This window comes from Populus euphratica, unplaced genomic scaffold (genome assembly GCF_000495115.2).
Source record: "Populus euphratica unplaced genomic scaffold, PopEup_1.0 scaffold194.1, whole genome shotgun sequence".
Lineage (NCBI taxonomy): Eukaryota > Viridiplantae > Streptophyta > Magnoliopsida > Malpighiales > Salicaceae > Populus > Populus euphratica.
Window position 1 is genome coordinate 376,771 of NW_011500072.1, and position 14,524 is coordinate 391,294.

At 31.5% G+C, this 14,524-nt stretch overlaps 2 protein-coding genes across 2 annotated transcripts; one reads left to right on the forward strand and one right to left on the reverse strand.

Moving 5' to 3' along the window:
- Window positions 1-475: 475 nt before the first annotated feature.
- On the reverse strand, window positions 476-4,432 carry LOC105108524 (equilibrative nucleotide transporter 3-like). Its single transcript, XM_011002858.1, has 10 exons — window positions 3,786-4,432; window positions 3,446-3,514; window positions 3,243-3,347; window positions 2,884-3,039; window positions 2,648-2,791; window positions 2,449-2,554; window positions 1,901-2,076; window positions 1,604-1,764; window positions 980-1,238; window positions 476-885 (listed from the first exon to the last, which is right to left on the reverse strand). The coding sequence occupies exons 2-10, from the start codon at window positions 3,503-3,505 to the stop codon at window positions 772-774; spliced, it is 1,281 nt and encodes a 426-aa protein (XP_011001160.1). The 5' UTR covers window positions 3,506-3,514; window positions 3,786-4,432; the 3' UTR covers window positions 476-771.
- Window positions 4,433-12,174: 7,742 nt separating this feature from the next.
- Window positions 12,175-13,922, forward strand: LOC105108528 (Octicosapeptide/Phox/Bem1p family protein). The gene is made up of 2 exons (XM_011002860.1): window positions 12,175-12,602; window positions 12,699-13,922. The coding sequence occupies exons 1-2, from the start codon at window positions 12,359-12,361 to the stop codon at window positions 13,715-13,717; spliced, it is 1,263 nt and encodes a 420-aa protein (XP_011001162.1). The 5' UTR covers window positions 12,175-12,358; the 3' UTR covers window positions 13,718-13,922.
- The last annotated feature ends 602 nt before the right edge of the window (window positions 13,923-14,524 follow it).

Sequence of the window (14,524 nt, forward strand, 5' to 3'; positions counted from 1 at the left end):
ATTTCAGTCGAAATACCAAATTAAATATATCCTATCAACTTAATTATATTGATTTTAATTGTAATTGGAGTGCTCCTCCCTCCATTTCTTATCTACAAATCTTTTTCTAATAAGATATCCAAGAATCTTATTTATTTATTTATTTACACATCACATTCAATACATTGCTCCTTTGAAATACATATTTTTTTTGGTTATTTTTTAGAACATAAAATTATAGGGTATCATAACTAATTGAAAATCTAATTTGATTCATAATACAAGTCATGAATAAGTCATCATACATCTATCATAAAACAAAATCATTTTAATTTTTGTTTTTTTAAATAATCATTTGAGTTGATATTGTTGAGTCTTGCATGGGGTTAGTTTGGTCATCCAAATAGTAGATTGACTTATTATATTAATTGAATTTAACTATATCAATATTTATTTTGGTTTGGAAAAAGTTAATTCAGAACATATTTCGGATAAGTTAGGTCAAACAAAAAATAACTATATATAAAATAAAACAAAATATGCTGTTGGTATTTACTAAAAGATGTGGTCCAACATTGATAACCACATCTTTTGGTGATGTGGTTCAACATGTATATCATTATATTTAGAACTAAGAGAGCAGTAATCAAATTCATTGATAAATCACTACCACCATCGATCCTAATGTCTGGTTTTCGGCAGGTGACATTGTTGCTGTGACAAATTGAGGGATGGCCAGCATCGATGGAAAGGAGCCGACTTTCTTTATCAGTCGCAGATAGATTTGGCTCTCTAGAAGGCATTCTTCTTGCCTACGAGCCAAAGCCAATCAAGGGCAACCCCTGAAAATATGCCACCCAATAACCATAGCACAAGTAAATTGCCCAGTGCATTTGCCTCAGGCCCCTGCAAAACCAAAGCCATCAACAGATTGTCATGTGTAAGCAAAACAAAGAAATTGCATTTGAATCACTGAAAATCATAGTTTATGGTAACCAACCTTGTAGCCTCTTGGTGCAATTGTAAGGACACAGACAGTGAGATAGCCATTTGTTAGCCCCAAGAAAGAGACGAGAAAGATCATCCATCCTTGATCACCATATTTCGCAGTGAAGTAGAATGCAGGAACGAGTAGGAAACGAGAGAGAACTGCAATCATGAGGCCCTTTCTGGACTCCAACTTCAGCCATGGAACAAGGGGGAGGTATCTTGAGATGAGATCCAGCACATTGTACATTGCAATTAGAACAAGAGGGTACCTGAAACATCGTTGATCATGATAAGCAAGAAAGTTATAGGTCAAATCATGAATTTTCTAGCATAACATGATCAAAGTTTGGACATGTAGAGGTCTTTCATTAAAAAATCAGAAAGGAAACTGAAAATGCAGTTCTCGAAAAGTATAATGGATGCACCTTGGAGTATCAAACAGAAATGACATGTAGAAGACATCAATGGGGCATATAATCTTGAACAAGAATACTTATAGAATATAATGGTACTGCAGTTGTTTTAACAAGATGGGAAAGAAAAATCATCCTCTTCTTGTGCAGCATCACTTCAAGTGCTACAGATTATCCAGTCCTTCATGGCAATGAATCTTGCTTGACAATTGAGAACTTACCATGTTCCCAACTGGTGTTCACCAGTATTTTCATACAAGAATCCCGGGAAAATCGACAATGTCAGCACGTATATCAAATATAGGTCAAGTGCATAATCTATATTCTGGAACAATAGTTGTTTGTTGCTTAATCGCTCCGGAGATTTGGCAACATCAGAAGCCTGCAAGAACGGAAGAAAATAAATTTTAGACAGGGACATGGAACTTATCCTTGAGCAGCATGCAATATGAGAAATAATGTACATCTTTTCAAGAAAATGCACACCAAATAAAAATTAAAAAAAAAAGTGGAAATACTTGATGGTCTGCTGGTGTTTGGATGCCAGCAGCAGCAAGATCAGCTGAAACAGTCTTTGATCCTTCAGAGGCTGCCTTTGAGCGGTAGTACTTCACTATCGGCAGTTTAGGAAAGAGATGTGCATACAGCAACACGCATAGGAACTCCGCGAAAGTGGAAATTCCTAGAAATAGCACTGCAAACATTGGCAATCAAGAAATACTCATCAATCAAGTCCGCAGCACAAAACGAGAAGTCCTAAGAAAAAAATCGAATCAAATTTGCCAACTGATCTGAAGTTGTGGCTAGTATTTTTATTCTGCTCAAGTTATATAACTTGTGTATTCTCCTTTTACTTTTTCTGCTAAAGGCCTAGTTCCATTTTCATGAATTACAAACTAATCACTATGAGACTACAAACCACAACAGCATAGGAGAAGGGTCAATCTCTTCTAATTGTAGTCATATGACCGATGCAAGTGTCGAATAGAAATTCCAGCTGATCAATAAAAGAAATGACAGTATAAGATAGCAAGTTTCTCTATTGCTAAAAGAAAAGGAGACATACTAACTCCCTTGCGAGGACCATTTTTAGATTTATCAAATGCTGCTTTTGTGATCAATCTCAGACCAGAGGTCAGAGCTCCTGATGCAGCCAACCCAGCAAAGAAAGACTGCAGGAAAAGACATCCAAGTTGTGGTAAGATGCAAAGTTCTTTGCATTTTAGAGTGTAAGACCAATTGAAAACGAATTTCAAGAATCTAACCTGCATGAATTCTGGACACATGAAAGCCATGTCTCCAACCATCCCACCTTGAACATGAGCATCTGCAACTCCAAAAGCAGCAACAATTGCACATATAGCAATAAAAGGTCCAACGCCTCCTCTTCCTGACGTGGCCAAATCCACCTGTCACAATTATCAGAATCAATGAGTCATGAATTGAAATTGATGGGAAATAAATTAAAGCATAATAGATAGGAGTTGTTCATGTTACTTACAACCATAAGCATGAGAGTACTTGCAGTAAAGAGTATGTAACCGGCTATGTTCCGCTTTCTAGTATTGATCTTTGCCTCATTATATGCCAGTATTGCCATTGTTCCGATTGCAAATGGTTGATAAACAAGGGTAAGTACCCTTGAAGGATGGTATTTCTTCAAACACGAAGAAAAGGATCATCAAAAAGATAGTTTTGCTACTCTAACTGACCATATCAGCTTGTTTAGGCTCAATGACTGTTTAAACAATGAATCTCAAAACCTTAAACGCTACCATACTCTTAAGAACAAGGACAAATATAAGTACTAATGCAATTTTCACAAATTAATTAGTGAATTAATGTTTATGAGAAACCTACCGGGAACAAAGTATAGTAGTAATCTCCTATGGTCAGCATACTGTTCCATGAGATTAGAGACCCTAGTCCAAGAAACCAGCAAACTACAATTCCTTTAGTTTTTCCCTGGCCATCACAGAAAGAGTCAGCATCATTTTTAACTTCATTGATTGTAAGAAATTCACTATCCCATGATTAGGCAAGCAAAGAATATTGAAACAAACCCCAGGTCTTGTTGGAGTAGGAGCATCAATTTTTCCATTAGCAACAGGCGCAATAGTCATGGCTAGCCCCTACACAAGATTATAAGCCAATGTTAATATCATGTATCTTGAAGCATAAAAGCATGAGTAAACCAGAGCTATCAATCTGGAATCTTAACAGAAGAGCATGAAGATAGTGCAGTTCCTTGCGATTCAGAATCCGGAATCCTTGGTAGCCAATGTCAATTCAAGAAACCACTTCGAATATATACATGGATGCATGTAATATCTACACACATATAATATCAAAAGAATAAGATACCGTATCAAGATTAGCACATAAAAGAAGTGACGGGCTCACCTACCTTCTTTATCTTTGAAGAGATCCTGTATTATGGTCTGCAAAGCAAACTCCACTGCTGTAAATGAAATGGAGGACTGCAGCGTTAAAGCAGATCAAGATAGCAATGTTGCCCTTCAAGATTCCTTATAAAGCTAGGAAAGATAAGAAAGGGAACCCAAAGAATCTTAATCACTTTTAAATCTTCGAGTGTGGAGGTGGTGTTGCCAGAGCAAAGTTCTCTGTATCCAAAACAAAATTGATTGGTTTGACCCCATTATTCGCTCTGATCACTGAAGATAAATGCTGACATCAAGCAATCTTTAAGGTTGTGTAGGAATATCATTGGGTTAACATAAAAGGTTGCTATGATTAAGAAACAAATCAGGAGATGAAAAGATTCTTTAAGATACTCCAAAATTTTAGACAAATTTAGAATGTGAAAGGAAGAGGTGGCTGTTCAGGACCAATGTGAATGTACAAGAACAAGCGGTTGTGTCCATGTGGGTGTTCCCCTCCAAAATTAGAGATGCCCTACTTGAATAAAATTAGAGAGAACGGCTAAATATAAAAAAACAAACAAGCTGTTTATGTGAAAGCAAATCTTATCAACCCTTGCAAGTTGACGAATCGCCTTATCGCAGTGGTTCACATCTTGCTGCAACTTATGGCTATATTATGCCTCTCTGTGATTTTTAAATAGTCCTAATATATCAATGTTAAAGTTAAAAAAATATTTTAATATATATATTCAAGTAATATTTAATTTTAAAAGATATTCACAATACCAATCACACACACTTTTAATAATTTAAACGAAAAACAAAAACTCTCAAAAAAATTTAAATGCAGGCTACCTTTATAAAAACTGATTATTCCTCACATGCATACATGCACATGTAGGACTTTGAGTTAACCAGTCATTCAAAGACATCATCCAATTTAGTCACATTAAAATCTTTAATAAACTAACGAAAACCATGATTTAATAAATTAACATTAAGATAGAAAACTATTTTATTTCATAATATAGTTAAATAAGACAACATTATTGGTTGGTTTATAATCTCAAATGCCGAATTAGTTAAGAACAAATTAAAATTCAATGTTAGAATATTGATTTTAGCTGTTATTTATGTAGCTAGGAATCAAAAGAAAGGATCCTCCGACCTTACTAATATATTTGTTCGTGATTCATCGTTGAATGGCGTGCTTTCCTGTAATAATTAGCATCCACGCCTCTTATAAAAGGCCGAATGTGAACAGGATGCGTTCCGCAACTTTGACGCACACACACACTCTTTGATACCCTCACACTCTCTTATAAAAATATAAAATTAATTTTATTTCGAGTTTGTGACTATTCTTTTCAATAAATATATTTTTTAAAAATTTAACCCTATAGATCTAACTTATATTATCACTCTTCTAGAGATACAGAAATACTTCTTAAAATTAATTTTATTCCGAGTTTATGACTACTCTTTTCAATAAATATATTTTTTAAAGATTTAACCCTAAAAATCTAACTTATATTATCACTCTTGTAGAGATACAGCAATACTTCTTTTAAGAATGAGACTAATTTTATTTAGAATCTGTAACTGTTTTTTTTTTAAATATTTTTTTAAAAAATCAAATTTATATTTTTATCTTTACAGAGATATAATAATATTTTAATCACTAAATCAACACTTTGTATATATATATATATATATAAAAAGTTAACTTCAATCAACCAAAAAACCACACTATGTAAAACTGAGTGTTGTTTGAAAATATACTATAAAAAATAAAATTTTAGTTGAAAATTAATTAAAAAATATTTTTTTATTTTTTAAAAATTATTTTAAAAATACACAAAAATAAAATTTAAATAAAATAAATTATTTTTTTATAAAACACGATATAAAACGAAATTCAAGAAACAGCGCCGACGTTAGCCGATCCTTTGTGTGTGGACTCATTGATGGAGGCCAGAGCTGGCAGAAAGCATTTTATCAATTAATATCTTCAAATAAACGGCAATGGTTGGCGAGGAGTCGCTCTTATCGAAGCAGTAGTTCCCATCATGCACGGACCATCTCGTGATTTTTAATTTGGAAGAGACTGCCCACGTTTTGTAATATATTTCTTACTGTAGCTGGTGGGTATTTTAAAAAGATATATATTAATTAAAATAATTTTTTTATTTTTAATACAAATACATCAAAATCATTAAAAAATTATTTATTTAATATTATTTAATGTAAAACAACATATTTTTAAATTCAATGAGAATGCAAAATAGTCTATTATGCTGACTCCTAAATTAAAAATCATCTAAAGCCGGTTTCTCGAACAAGTCAACAAACAAGACTGCCTTTGCATGTTAAATAGACGAGAGATGCCGACACCTTGACCTAAGTGATTAATTTGTGAAATTACTATATGCCACAAACTACAAGTCTATAATTATTTATCATCAAAAATCCATTGCAAAACTCGGAGCATGGTTCCATACCGGATGACATGGAAAATTCATGACTTTAAATTTAATTCGAGTTGATTTGTAAATTAGTATAAACTTGATTAGGTAAATACCACTAATTTAAATAAAAAAAAATCTAAAAAGGAAAAATTTTAAATAAAAATAATATATCACCGCCAAATTAATTTCCGATTACTTGCACTATATTCTAAGTCAAATCTATAATAGTAGAGTCTGACACCAATACTAAAATAGAATACACTCGAAATCACATTGATAAATTTGGAGTTTTCATAATTCATAGTAGAAGCTCAGCAAGAAAGTATTTGTTTGTGAGTTGCGTAGTGTATTTTTCAAACAAACACACAGTCTCATACTATAAATTAATCACTCAAGAAATTAATCAAGAAATTACCTTGTCTCACTGTATAATCGATATATTAAACTTGTTTGTGTAAGCAATTTTCTTTTTGGAAGAGAAAAAGTACATAAAAACACAAAAATTCTCATATAATCACACAACTGTAATTTCTTGGTTAAGAGTTTTTTGTTTTTCTATTTACAAGCACTTTTAAAAAAATTAAAATTAAAATTTTTTTGATTAATTTTAAATTATTTTGATAAGTTGATGTAAAAAATAATTTTTTTAAAATAAAAAATATTATTAATATATATTTTAATATAAAAATTATTTAAAAAATAACAACAATTCATTTAAAGTCGGGTGAAGTCCAAGGTAAGATTTGACACCTCAAGAACACACTCCACGACATTGTTAGTGTTCAAAGATCTCTACGAAATGGGCTTTGGAGTTTTCTTTTCCGTAGGCCGAAGCTTTTGAGCCCATTCGTTACTTTACAGAGACACGATGAGTTGGTTTCTCTTTTAGGTCGGAGAAGAGACGAATAAGGTTGAGAAAAGCCCACCCTCAAAGTCAACTAAGCGCAGCTCCTCCTCCTCTTCTTTTCTTTGAATTATCACAAGCCAGGTTATAACATCAGGCTATATTATGATCGGACAAATAGATTAATTCAGGACTTCATCGAGTCAGTCAGGATATAGACTGATTTAAATTTAAAAAAATTAAAGGAAATATTGATATAAATTAACTAGAAAAAACTTGATTAGATTCTTAATCCAGAAAAAAACTTAGGTAAAAAGCTTTTCCATGTTTTTTTTAAAAATAACTTTGGTAAAAATAACATTAATATAATCATTTAAAAAATAAAATAAAATTAACCCGGGTTTATTAATAGATATTTTGATAGCGTTTAATATTGCGGTTAGAAAGTATTTTTAAAAATGTTTGAATTTTTTTTATTTTAAATTAATATATTTTTGATATTTTTAAATTATTTTGATGTATTAATATAAAAAATAGTTTTTAAAAAATAAAAAAATATATTATTTTAAAATTAAAAATACTTTAAAAAATAACTGGAATTACACACACCAACGCAACATTTATCATGTGTTTACTTACGTAACAAATCTTAAGAATATGATCACACAAGTTGGTTGCCAAAATAACTAATTAAGAATAATAATAAAAAAAAAAAAGCACTAATGTGTGGTAGCTTCTGCTTTGTAACAATAACAATGTTATCTTCTCAAGATTAAAGGAACAGCAGGTTGCTTTCTACGTTTCTTTATCACTTTTGTACTAGCTTTAATTTTGTCTCTGCTTTCATTGGCCCAATGCACTTTAAACTTTGGTTTCTCATCCAATGACATTTCAGCTAGCCACCGACCAACTAGAGCCTAGCCATAGCCATAGCCATAGCAGTCTCCTTTTTCACTTTCTTATAACTACCCTTTGATCTCACCAACTAAAACTATATGCATGCTTTTCAACGTCAATCAATATGAGACATCATGCAATTTTTAGATGAAAAAATAATAATAATAATAATCGATATATTAAACTAGTTTTAATCAACAAGGAAGGACGGTTATGAAGATATTATTTGTTTTCGATATTTTTTCTTGAATACAAAATCTTACCAACCACTTCCAATATTATTTTTTTAGGAAAAATAAATAAATAATAAACTCACCCTCTATGCCATTTTTCACAATTTTCATTTTAAAGAAATTAAACTCATCCCTACAATGTTCATAAAACCATACTTTTCAACTTTAGAATTTATTCTAATTCACTTTAAATGAATTAAAAATAAAATTAAAGTCTTGAATCATAAAAATCTCAAGTGTGATACATTCTATGATCATGAAAGCGTATTTCATAGACACAAATTAAGACAACCTCTTTGATGTTTTTTTTTTCCTTCCAAAAATGTTGTCAATAATGCCATAATTATTTGACTTCTCTATCCTACTTTCTCTCTCTTTATTTTCCATCCTTCTCTCAACCAATAATACAAGAGACCAAAACTTAACTCAAATAAATAGTAAATTAAAATGAAAAGAAAATCCTTGAAGAAAAAAACAATAAAAATTTATAGCAATGTCATAAGAATAAACAAAAATGTCACCAAATGAATATTGTTCCATGCCAATATAGAATGGTGCAGTTTACTATTACGTTTCAATATCTTTTATTGTAATAGTAATAACTAGACTACTTCTCGTGCTATATTATAAATTGTATAAAAGGTTTTTGAATGTAAAAAAAAAATATACATGTCTTAAAAAAACTTTTTGTCATTCTCATTAAACATAATCTTTTGAAAGTTCTAATATATATATATAAACTACATACCTTTATTACAATTTATATCCTTCTATCTATTGTTTTTTAGTTAAGAGATCATGTGTCAATCTTCTATATATTTAAACAATAAAACTAGGTTAATTACATGTTTTCCCTTGTATTTTTATTTTCTTTGTGGATTTTTTTTGCAAAAAATCTTTTATAGATTCTATTCAACTAATTCTATTAAATCATATGACTCTTATAAAAAAAATTATACAATATTGAATAATAAGATCATTAATTGAAAAATAAAACTATATATATATATATATTAAAACTAAAATTAAAATTAAAATCCAAACCAACAAATATTTATCATGCAATTAAAAATAATAAAATGATAATTTAGTTGCACATATCAAAAATATTATATCTAAAAAATATTTAGAAAGTGATAATGAAATATTGTAATAACAAAAAAATAAAAAACAAAGAAGAAGAAGAAGAACTAAACTCACAAATCCATATTATTTAAAAAGGGGGTCATATTTTTTTTTTATGTAAAACTAAATTATCTCAAAAATATAATTAATTGTAAAATAATTTGTAATTCAAAGAAAAAAAAAGAAAAAAAATTATAAAAAAATCAAGTTAAACACGTGAGTCTAGATGACCCATATCACATGAATCTTTTAAAAAAACCTAGAAGTGGAGGCCTAGGCCAAGCTTGCACTCTTAAGCAATCTAATTTTATTTTTTTTTGAAAAGGGAGGATGATATGTCATTCAATTTTATATTATTTTTAAAAATTTAAGGCTGATAATCACCATTATAGTAGCTAAAAAATTAGAACTAGGGGCTTTTTTAGTGTGAAAAGAATTTAAAAAAAAAATACATAAAAACATCTTTAGAACCTCAAAAACCAATTAATCAAGCAAAAAAACTCAAAAAACAGCTTGAAAAATGCAAAATTAAACTAAGAAAAAGTTTTTTCTCTTGATCCCAATATCTAAGCAAAATTAAAGTTCAAAACAATCACCGTTTAATTCTTCTTATCAATCAAACTAATTAACATAAAAATGGTAAGTTTGATCGTACAAAAGTAGCCCAACCAATATTTTCTCTCTTCTCAATGTTTTAAATTGATTTTTGCTCTCCTCTGTCAAAGCTAATGGCTAAATAATGAACAAAATTATTTTTTGAGCCAAAATAAAAATTGTTTAAAATGTTAAATTAAGCTTCTTCTTTTTTTACATTTCAGTTCTCTCACTTTTAATTTAATTTTTTTAAAGAAGGATTCAATTGCAAGAAAAAAATTTTAAAATGATAAAAAAAAAAACTAAGTTATGAACAAGCTCTTGACAAAAAAAAAAAAAACCAGATATTTTTAGTACATATATATTTAATATGTTAATAATACAATAAGAACAAGTTACAGAGCAGCACGATATATATATATTGGTTAGACTGGAATGACATGACTAATAACATAACCTGTTTTGCATCTATAAGATTTAGTGATTCTGTTTTGAAATTTTGCAGATCTAATAAAGCAAGAGAATTTCTTTAAAACTCAATCGAGATTCTGTTTTGGACTTGTTTTTTCTTGATTTTGAGTGTCAGATATTTTTCAGTATGGCTACTGCACATCTAGAGAATATTATTCCTTTTAAAAAAAATCCTTCAGAATAAAATATAACGTCTACTTTCTCTCCACTCTCCTCTTTTTTCTTCTTTTTTTTCTTTTCATTTTCACCTACTCAAACAAAAAAACGAAAAAGAAGAAGAAAAACAACTTCCTTTCACTTCCTTTTCGTCCCCTTTTTTTCCATTTTATTCCCAACCCAAAAAAGCTTTAAATTGAGGGTTGAGATGGTAGGTAAATAGAACGATAGGGCATTTATTTAGACCTTTATGCAATGAATAATAATTTTACAATGGGCACTGGATATATATATATATATATTCACACGTGAGTAATTCACGACCAATTTTCCAGTGCTTTAGGCACTAGAAACGATGAACGTGTTCCCAACCCTAATGACGAACTACAAACTTGCCAAAAGGGGCCTCGATCCACAGTATGCAATGCTATGCTACAAGACACACCGATAACTGTTATGTGATTGGACAGTAAGTTGCATAGTGGAAGCAATCGAGTGGGGCTGGCATTATCCTCAGGGACAAAAAATGGTGACTAGCCACCACGTTAAAACACCCATTCAGACAAGGCCACAGTTACACATGTGGGACCGAACTGAACCGAGCCGGTCTAGATTTGGTGGAGCTTGCTTGCCTCTTCCGAGTGCCCTACCTCACGCCAAAAGGCGAAGGGGAAAAGTCCTTTCTTAAACTCGCGGTGGATTATTTGAAGCCTTCATTTCACCATCGACAATTCAGTCTCTAGTTTGTAAAAAAACAAGACCTTTTAGCAACAATTCCAGCATTCATTGAAAATGCCATTTTATTTTAATTATATTTCTTGACATGATCAAAATCTTGTTCGTTGATGCCAAGCATATTATCTTTCCATGATCATAAGGACATATATGGTTTGTTATCATCGAATTCAAGGGTGATATGTCTTCTTTGGACCTTTCCTTAATTTGATCACGTAGCAAAATTATAGAATTAATAAGGCAAGGAATTAGGCGCCTTCACCTTATCTGAGTCGAATAAGATGATTGATCTGATCTATATATATATATATATATATATATATATATGATATATATGCAAAATGAAACTTATATCAAGATCATTCATCTTGGTTTTAAATAAAATATTTAATATGGACCTACCAATCAACTCCCTTTTTATTATTATTATTATTATTATTATTATATATACATGTATATAAACATACTATTTAAATATTTCCTGAATTATTTAGATTTCTATATATCGTGATGAGATCAATATAAGTAATTTGGATTAGGAAAATGTCCGTTGCTTGATTGTAGTGTGGTGAGCAATACCTACTTCGGCAATGCAAACTTTTGATCGATGTTCATATGAATCTTGACAAAAATCAAAACATATATATGAGATAGATTCCTTTGCATCATTATTGTTATTGTTTGACAAAACTTTATTCAAGCAATGACCAATCAAACAGCAAACTCACCGCCCAAACTCCCACCACCACAAACACTATAAAAGAAAATGCAAATCCATGTTCGAGTCCCGTTGTGCAATAAAAACCTCTTTCCCTGCAAGGTAGGGTACATCATCATCATCATCATCATCATCAAGATGTTGATTTTCAGCTATCAACAAGTAAATAAATAAATAAATAAATACTAAATCATGATTATATAACGTAAGTGGGTCCCCTATCCATGTCAGCCTCTTCTGCGTTGCTGAGACAAACATCCTAAATAAATTCGAAGCTGCAAGACTTACTCCTTCGTTTACAATATTTACATGGTTCTTGGTTTTCTAACGAAACCACTGTAATATCCAGACATGTCGTCCCTGCATCCGTCAGAGCTGGATTCAGTCGCCACAGATTCTGTAACCTCCTCTCCTCGGTCCGATTATCACTCGTCGCATGATCCACGCATGCGCTTCATGTGCAGCTTCGGAGGCAAAATTCTCCCCCGCCCTCACGACAATCAGCTCCGATATGTTGGTGGTGACACTCGCATAGTTGCTGTCCATCGCTCCACAACTTTCTCTACTCTCATCACTAAATTATCAAAATTGTCAGGTACTGTGAATTAAAAAAAAAACCCTAGTTCATAACTAAATAAACATTCAGTACTTACACGTTGTTCTGATTCGTTTATAATATTATTTGTCTCAGGAATTGTTAACTTGAGTGTCAAGTATCAACTGCCAAATGAAGATCTTGATGCTTTGATATCTGTAACAACTGACGAGGATGTTGAGAACATGATGGATGAATATGATCGTGTTTTACATAATCAAAACCCACGTTCGGCTCGGCTTAGGCTATTCTTGTTCTCTACAGCAAATGAGGAGTCATCAAGAGCAAGTAGTATCAGTTCACTTCTTGACGGATCAACTAACCGTGAAAACTGGTTTTTTGATGCTCTTAATTCCGGCGCTAGGAGGCTTGAACGTGGAAGGTCTGAGGCTTCTTCAATTATTTCTGAAGTACCAGATTATCTATTCGGGTTGGAGAATTTGGATGAGACCAAACAGAAATCCCGTTTCGTTATGAACGATAATATTTCAGCTTCCGATCCGGGTTCTCCTGCCCCGGTTGTTTCTTCCCCGTACTGCTCAACTTCATCGGTTGTGCCTAACGTGCCTTCATTTCCGGATCTTCCACCTGTTAAGACCAAACCCGATTACCCAGATCCGAAAGAAGTACAGGTGAAGCAGACACCCGTTGAGGGTTATTCTGAACCAATGGAGCCACCACCGATGACACAACCAACCGGGTATCCGGGTAACCCAGTCATGCATTATATTCCGGATTCACGTTATTCTGGTGCTCCAGTACAACAAATGCCGGTTTATTATGTTCAGGGCACAATTCCACCAGGGAATGTTCAAATTCGCTCCCCATATCCTCAACAATACACGATTGCAACTGGGCAAATGCCATTCCGATACCACCAAGCTGTGCAAGGAATGGGTCAAGTGTATAGTGGAATGACAATGAGGCCCGTTGCGTCAATGGATCCGTATGATGGTGCTAGAGTGGTTTCTGATGGGGTGAATCAACAGGTTTATTACGGAGTTCGGAATGCAAGCACGGGTATGGTTCAAGGGTATCCGGGCATGGCTATCCCTGGTGGGGAGGATTTGAAAAGGACCGCATCCGATGTAAATCCTGGTCGGGCATCCCAGTAATCCTGGTAAATGTGGTATTTCGACTAGCCCTTAATCAGTTAATTGTGTAAATTTTGTGTTTCGGTGATCATGAACCACAGACAGCTGGGCTTGTAATTAGCATTTTTGTTTTTTGCTATATTTGGTTCGTTTTGTATTAAGAAACATGAATGGTTTGGAATGGGTTGTGTGTGTAGGTGAGATATAAATTTTCTATATAAAATCACCTCTCTCTGTTTTTTTTTTTTTATCACTTTTTCCATTTTATTTGTATTTTTCATATTCATTTCAAGATATATCTAAAAAAAATTAAAGCTATTGAAATCAATAATTTAATTTAAAATAGTGTTGTTTTATTTTAAAAAAAGTTAATATAACAAGATTAAGAATAAATTTAACTAGATTTATCAAGTTATTAACAAATCAGTTAAGTCAATTGAATTTCTTGAATTTGTTTAATTTAATTTAAAATTTAAAATTTCATTAAGAAGAGGTTTAATGTTACATATTTTTAAATCACAGACGAGATTTAGATTATGTTTATTTCTTGAAAAGTAGTTTTTAAAAAATCACTTTCCGAATTTTTTTATGTTTGTTTATTATTAGAAACACTTTCCAAATTTTTTTATGTTTGTTTATTGTTAGAAAAGTTGATCAACAGAAAATACATTTCAGTCAAAGAAAAATTTGGTTTGGTTTACAGGAAAGTATTTTCCTGAAAAATTTGAGCGGAAAACACTTTTTGAAAATTATAAAAAATTTAGAAATGTCATATTATTTGCTTATTATATCAAATTTGTTCTTCAAACTTTTAATTGCTATATATAT

Bases quoted from the DNA above. Each gene is read 5' to 3' on its own strand.
- LOC105108528 (XM_011002860.1), top strand. From the start codon at position 12,359: ATGTCGTCCCTGCATCCGTCAGAGCTGGATTCAGTCGCCACAGATTCT. The intron at 12,603-12,698 runs GTACTGTGAATT...TATTTGTCTCAG, and splicing joins TAAATTATCAAAATTGTCAG to GAATTGTTAACTTGAGTGTC.
- LOC105108524 (XM_011002858.1), bottom strand. From the start codon at position 3,505: ATGACTATTGCGCCTGTTGCTAATGGAAAAATTGATGCTCCTACTCCA. The intron at 3,348-3,445 runs GTTTGTTTCAAT...TGTGATGGCCAG, and splicing joins CTACTCCAACAAGACCTGGG to GGAAAAACTAAAGGAATTGT. The intron at 2,792-2,883 runs GTAAGTAACATG...TAATTGTGACAG, and splicing joins GTACTCTCATGCTTATGGTT to GTGGATTTGGCCACGTCAGG.